Raw genomic sequence first — 7,259 nt, forward strand, 5'->3', positions numbered from 1 at the left:
CTGCCACACGCAGCCCTGCTTGTTAGTTTTCCTTACTTGAAATGTCATTAGCATGTAAAAAAAGAAATGCAAATGCACCTGAACACGTCTGTTTCTGCATTAATGTTTGCAGGGCTTGAATAATTATTGTTTAATCACGCTTTAAATGCGGTAATTTAGAAAAGCATGATTGCGCACAGGAGGCTTGTCACACGTTTCTATCTCTAATGAGATACTACCACCGCCCGACATGCTAACCTTAACATGCATAGCAGGGTTTACACCCGCTAACACATGGAGGAAAACCTAATGAGATTCAGGAGCACCATTAGACTTGTAGATCAGGGTTAGGTCACTTGCTCCGGCTCTTGATTTAATGAATGTTTTATCTCCAATCAGAGCAAAAAGGGGGGGACAAAACACCGAGAACGTGGGGAGAGCGGTTTAGGACGGCTGCTGGACGTAATTGATTTTTGTTGTTTCTCAGTGTTACCTGACTTAAATACACACTATTAACCAACCGAGCAGCGATTGGGAAGAAGATATCCACAGGAGGATTAAGCAGATAAATCCCCAGAAGTGAAACGTATAACCTTGCTGCTTTATTGCTCTCAGCCGAACACACTCATGAGGATCGACTGCTCTTCCTCTTTAAAGCATCACTTTTCAGTATCTAAACAACTGCAAGATATAAAACGCCTCTTTTTTCCCTTCCCTCTGTAGCACATCCTCAGACGCTCGTAAACACGAGCAGACTCGGTGGTCTAATTACGAACATTGCTGACGTTGTGGTCTGTCATCCATCACCCAGCTCACCCATCCGTCTTCCCTCTATCTCGTCTTATCCTCCTGGTTTTTCTCCGTGTGTTTATTCCGGCTCCGATGGCTCCTCCTCGCTGCTGTCCTTCTTTCCTCCTTTACAGACATTATCGTAGAGAGTGGTAATTAATGTCCTCTAACTTTCTTTTTTTCTGACCTATATCCCTCTCCCAAGAAGAAAACATGAAGTTTCTCTTTCTTCATGCTAGATGGTTCACTGCTTTACTGCTGTCAGAAATTAAACCATGTTCAGTAGTCTTAATTTAGTACACAAAAATTAATTTGTGTAATTAAAAGAAATATAAAATATCTGTGTTGGAGTATTTATCTTATGCTAGTTCTGATTTGTCCTTTCTGTTGACTTTTTGTGACTGTTTTTGTACAATTATTCCCTCTTTGATGCTGTGCAGCTGGAAGGATTACGCTTTTGCTTTCGGGCCGTTGTGACGATGTGTAATCGTGGTAACAAGGTTTTGTTTTTACAACTGGGAGCAGCTGATCATCAAATCAAAATATAAAACAAGCCCTGAACTACGACCTCAAATCTCAGAGGGTTGACGGATGCAGAGGAAAGACAGAAGAAGGAAGTTCAAACTATCCCTTCCACTTAATTGCCAGACAGAGATTTAAAGAGGTGTGGCAAAAGCAAATGAGCTGGATTAGCAGTACTTAACTGATGGTGTCACTCTTTACATCTTACTGTGTGCTAGCATCTCTGCTGCCCAGAAATTGAGGTGTTAGCATATTATGACAGTCATACAGCAACAGTCTTCAATCAGAGGCTTCTTCAGAGTCGTTGCAAGACTGACTGCTACTGGAAATCCTTCCCACCCGCACCATCCAGAGTAACTTCTTGATATGAGTTATAACAATGTTTAATTTCTCTTTGGTATGCATATATATAAAGTATTTTTGATTTGAATACACAATCTGTATATTGGATTGAGATCTGGACTTTGACTAGGCCATTCCAGAACATTCTCTTTGTTGTCTTTAAGTGGAGCTTTTTGCTGTATGTTGGGGATCCAGAGCCTGCTGCTGCATTCCCACAGCATTATGCTGCCAACATTATTCCTCACAGCTAAGATGATGTATTTGTGGCGATAATCAGAGTTTAAAAAAACAAAACATAACATCTTATGTGATGGCCATGGAGATAAGCTTTCATCTCATTGGACCACAGACCTTCTGGTCTACTAAACACCTTTAACGACCTTTAATGAAAAGCTTGCCTGAATCAAAACGCCTTCAGCTGCTTTTTGAAAGAATCACCAGAAGTTATAGATCCTTTAGGCTCAAAAAGTGTGTTGGGGGATAGAGCAACAGACTGCGGCTAAGGATGTGGGTTAGGGTCAGATCCGAGATCAAAAGAAGAATTGACTGCAAAAAGCTCGGAAGTAAGGACTTGGATTTTAAAAAGAGCTCTAAAATGAACTGATAACCACTGAAGCAAAGCTAAAACTGATGTAATATTGCCTCTACTGTGAGTTAAAAGCTGAACAGCAGCAATCTGGACTCCTGGGAGGCAGTCAAACGCTCTTTAAGACAAATTAAAAGGAAATTACAATAGTTTTTGTGATAAAAATGAAAAATATGACTCAAGTTTTGCTCTAGTAATTTCAAAAGACATTGTCCAGTCAAAACGAGTTCCTGACTTCCAAAGATTTAGCTGAACAGACAAACCTGCAGCTTTGGTGTGTCGTTTAATTTAACGGCTTTCATCGTCTGCTGTGTGCAATCTTCTTCCCCAGTCAGTCAGTTTATGAGGACAGCCAGACCAGAGCCATGCTCCTTATTTTTCTTTATTGATTGATTGAACTGCTGGGTTCTGAAGCAGGCCGAAGCGCAGACAGGAACTTGGGGATTTCTGTCTGCGCTTTTTAATGAATAAATAAGAAAACAGTGGACGAGGCATGGAGCGTGAACCGAGGAACAGGATGGGCAACGAAAAGACCCGGCAGGGAGTGACAGAAACCGAGACGAGATGCATATTTACATTATGAAACATGTTGTGTACATATTGTAAAAATCGGTTTTTATTGTGACATAAGGAAACCAATTTTAAGTTATGTTATTTCTTAAATAATATAACTTCCAGGGGACAAGATTAATGTTTAATTATTGTGTTTTTTAACTTTAAAATTATTTCTTGGAATTCATTCTTATGTAAACCGATTCTTGCACAGCTGTCTTATTATACTGACGAGCAAAAGTTGGAAAGAATTAAGGGACGTTTTCTTTAATCCGAAGGCGACTTTCCCGTGTGACTGTTTGACACGTTGAAGCAGACGTGCAATTCATTACTTACTAGCAAAGTTTAAATCTTCCTTTAACCTCTCTGACTCTCACAGGGACCAATCAGAGGAGAACGAGCAAACGCAAATATTTCCCCTCAGACGAAGCGCAGAGACGAAGGACTTCTGCATATGTTGGCAGCTAATCCAAAAAGCTAACAGCACAAGATGGATCAGATAGATAGCTCAGTCTACTGTAGGAATTTAGCTTCGCTTAATTTCATCCAGACGTGGAGAGTGGGGATATTTTCATTTATTTTCCCCCGCTCTGCGTCCAACTTATCCTCCCCTCTGTCGACCTCCTGATCCTCTGCTCTCCCTCCAGCCCCATTAGTTATCCGCTGATGGCTCATTAACTATTAAACAGCAGGAAAAAAGGGGAGGATGGACGAGCCGAGTTTATAAGGTTTCTGTCAAGCCTGCAATAATAAATGGACTCTGGGGATGAAAGAGAAAAAGTTATGTTAGAAGAAGAAAAAGTGGCCAGTTTGTCCTTTGAAGTAACAGATAAGCACAAACAACTGGATGAAATACATTCTGATAAATTATTTTACATGGAAAAAATCAGACGTTAATGAAATCTCTGCACACAGGGCATTTGGAAAAGTTACATCAAGTGACTGTGAAGCCCTGAAATGACACTCCAGAAGATTGGCTGTCAAATGCTGTTGAAGTCTGTTGAATAATGCCGCCATCTAGTGGCCATAGACAGCAATTCCCCTAAGCAACACTTTTTGATGGACAAATAAGAGCGAGAGCATGTTGTTGTCAATCATAATGAAAGCCAAGCGTTGTTTCTCTTGCAACCTGTTGAAGAAATCTTCAACAAAATTCATCCAGCTTCCTTAAGGTCTGTGAAAACTTTCCTTTAGTCATTAGCTACTTCTGGCTAGTGCCTGTCTACTGTCAGCTCAGGCACTTAGAGGCACTGACGTCTTTCTTATCTGTATTTTCGTCCCTTCTATGATGTCGTTTTTTGTTTGTTTTTTTATCTCTGCCTGCTTCAGGGAAGGACTTCAGACACGGCTGCATAGATTATCAATACAACCTTTAGAAAACCTCCGTCTTAAGCTTTTGAGATATTTTGCATATATTAAATAACTCTATGTATCAATGGTCAACAGCACACTTTTTATATATATCCTGTAGACATAAATGGTTACATTTCAAACATTTATTTATGAAACCTGTCGATTACTCGGTTTCTCTGTAAATTTGATTATTGCATAAAACCAGAGGTGTGCAGCAACTGGTTACATTTAATTAAGTTTTTGGGGGAAAAAATATTTCTTTTATACCATACTTTGTATTTTTACTTGGGTTATGTTATTATTAAGTTTTGCTACTCTAACCTAAGTGAAATGTCTGGATTGCTCCACAAAGCATCCGACCGTGGACGAAATAAACTTTAATTATGTTTGGGGGGGTTTTCTATCTAATGTTTTCCTTCCACACAATTTTCCATTAAACCGCTCAGAAACATCACTTGAGATTCTGTATTAATGATCTTTTGTGCCTTACCGTCCTTGATGTGGATGTCAACGTCATTTTTTCATCATCTGTAAAACATAAACATCAGAATTAGGGGAAGTAAACACTCAATAAAATTAAAAAAACAATACTACTGATTTATTTTTTAAATAACTTGGTAGTTGGAGAAAATTACAATTGATCACCTAAAAAAAAAAGAAATTTTTCCTACCTTTTATTAAGCCTGAAGAAAATCAAAAAATAAATTGTAAAAAAAAAAAAAAATCCTGACACCTAGGATCATAATTCATGCATGAAAGGGTTAAACCTTTGCACAGAGCTGTATCTTGCAGCATATCAAATGGTCTGATTTCTGTGTGTTTGTGTCTCTGCAGACTCACTGATGTTGGGGACGGAGGTGGACCTGCAGCAGGTGGAGAACAGCGTTTTCGCCATGGAGATGGTGTTAAAGGCGTGGCTCCAGGAGCAGGGGGGAGACAGGGAGCACCTCCACCTGCTGCTGCCCAGCCCCTCTGACAGCCCGCTTCCAGGTCCAACTCAGCAGCCGGCGCTCACAACCGCACAAGCTCAAACGTTAAACAAACTCAGTGAAATGTTCTGTCCCACCTGTGCAGTTTGTGTGAAGTGTGACATGCTGGAGCGTCTGATAAGCCCCGCCCTCGTCCCCTCCACCCCCAGCCTGGGCGTTAAGACAGAGAGCGTTCGAGACTTCCTGCCGGCGGTCAAGGGCCCCGGAAATCAAAGCCCGACTCCTCAGAGGCTGAGAGTGATCAAGTAAGTGAAGGAGAGAAAAAAACACAAACTCTGAGCCTCAGGATCTGCAAGACAGAGCTCATATTGGTGCTTGAAATCCTTGAAAATGCCTGAATTTTGGAAAGTGCTTAATATTCACGCTGCACAGTTTTGTAATAAAGTGCAATCTAATATTTGCTTGAAAACTTGAACTGGAAAATGTTGTTTACATTTGAAACCGAATGTTTTCAAATGCCTAATAAAAACTGACTTTTTTTTTTTTCTCACTGTCTGAATTTAAATCAGACCAAACTGCTCTTGTTTTGGGTGAGTTATAATTATCAAAATTATTTCTACTTGCTAAATGCCACAAAACTTACCAAGACATTTTTTGTAACTTTCTTTGCATATGGTGTTTTAACATTTAATTTGAGCTGGAAGGTCATTTAAATTAGCATGATTTTTTTTGACTTAATGACCTACTGACTTGCATAATTGAAATAAAGATTGACTTATATTTTTTACACTAACCAACATTATTGAAATCTCAAAGCATCAAATTTGGCTACATAAAATGTCCCTATCTCATTAGTTAATAATAGTAATAAATGATGTCATATAATAGTAAATTTAAACTGTATTTTATAGTTCATTTGTATTGGTTTATCTCCAAAGTGTGAGGCTGGCAAAGTTTGAAAATGCTTGGAAAGTGCTTCAATTTTACTGTGGGAAAAGTGTACAAACCCTGGAAATATATTTTATTTTTTGCGGATGCTTCTTTTTAATTTCATCTCCTCAAAAAACACAACATGAATGTCCTCTTCCCTCCTGTTTCTGCCACGTTCACTCTTCCTAATTTTGTGTCTGGCTTGATGAAACAGAGGAAAAGAAACATGCGAGCCCTTTGCCGTCCGTGAGATGAAACCTCGCTCCAGTAGAATCTCTATGAATGCCTTCTTTCTGACTGCATGGAGCAGCGGAATATTTCTTAGATGAAACTCTCTCTTCGTGTTAGAGGACGCTTTGTTCTGCTCTGATTTTTGAAGCGTCTCGGAACGAGTGAAACCGAGCGGAAAAACTTCACAGGGGCTAAAAGACGGTTTTCTGGACTGACTTGTTTATGTCCTCCATGTGCTTTGCATCCTTTTGTTCACGTTCTTCGACTTCTGGGAGAGGGAGAACACAAGAATGAGTTAGCAGCCGAGACGGAAAACCATGAGATGTTTTTGTGAAGTTTTGATTTATAGATAACAGATTCTACTGGACGCAAACACAAAATGAAACGCAGGGCCTTGAGAAAGTAGTCTTGTAATTTTTCACATTTTGGCCACTAAATTCAGTGCCTTTTAGTTAGATTTTATGTGATGGATCAATACAATTGTGTGTATAATTGTGAAGTGAGGTGAGGAATCAGACAAAGTGTGCAGCCTGAAGACCCCTTATGACGGAAAACAACTTTGGATCTGGCGTTCCCTCGCCCGGACGCGGGTCACCGGGGCCCCCCTCTGGAGCCAGGTCTGGAGGTGGGGCACGATGGCGAGCACCTGGAGGCTGGGCTTTTACCCTCGTAGCCTGGCCGGGCTCAGCCCGAAGAGGAGACGTGGGTCCCCCTTCCAATGGGCTCACCACCTGTCGGAGGGGCCAAAGGGGTCGGGAGCACTGTTACGGGCGGCAGCCGAGGGAGGGGACCCTGGCGGTCTGATCCTCAGTTACAGAAGCCAGCTCTTGGGACGTGGTACGTCACCTCTCTGATGGGGAAGGAACCGGAGCTGGTGTGAGGCTGAGAGGTTCCAGCTAGAAATAGTCGGCCTCACCTCGACGAATGGCTCTGGTTCTGGAACCAGTCTCCTTGAGAGGGCCTGGATGTACTTGGACTCTGGAGTTGTCCACGTTGAGAGGCACCGGGCAGGAGTGGGCATACTTGTTGCCCCCCATCTTGGCGCC

General features: G+C 41.2%; 1 protein-coding gene across 1 annotated transcript in view; it reads left to right on the top strand.

Annotated features, from left to right (window-relative positions):
* Window positions 1–7,259, top strand: part of LOC106948285 (meiosis 1 arrest protein-like) — a 39,344-nt gene that overhangs the window by 18,331 nt on the left and 13,754 nt on the right. Inside the window, exons 4-5 of the mRNA XM_015033864.1 lie at window positions 4,958–5,113; window positions 5,198–5,357. Coding sequence (XP_014889350.1) covers window positions 4,958–5,113; window positions 5,198–5,357 — 316 coding nt within the window. The remainder of the gene's footprint in view (window positions 1–4,957; window positions 5,114–5,197; window positions 5,358–7,259) is intronic.

The sequence above is a fragment of the Poecilia latipinna genome, unplaced genomic scaffold (genome assembly GCF_001443285.1).
Source record: "Poecilia latipinna isolate Pla-1442-1.1 unplaced genomic scaffold, P_latipinna-1.0 Scaffold281, whole genome shotgun sequence".
In the NCBI taxonomy this organism is placed as follows: Eukaryota; Metazoa; Chordata; class Actinopteri; order Cyprinodontiformes; family Poeciliidae; genus Poecilia; species Poecilia latipinna.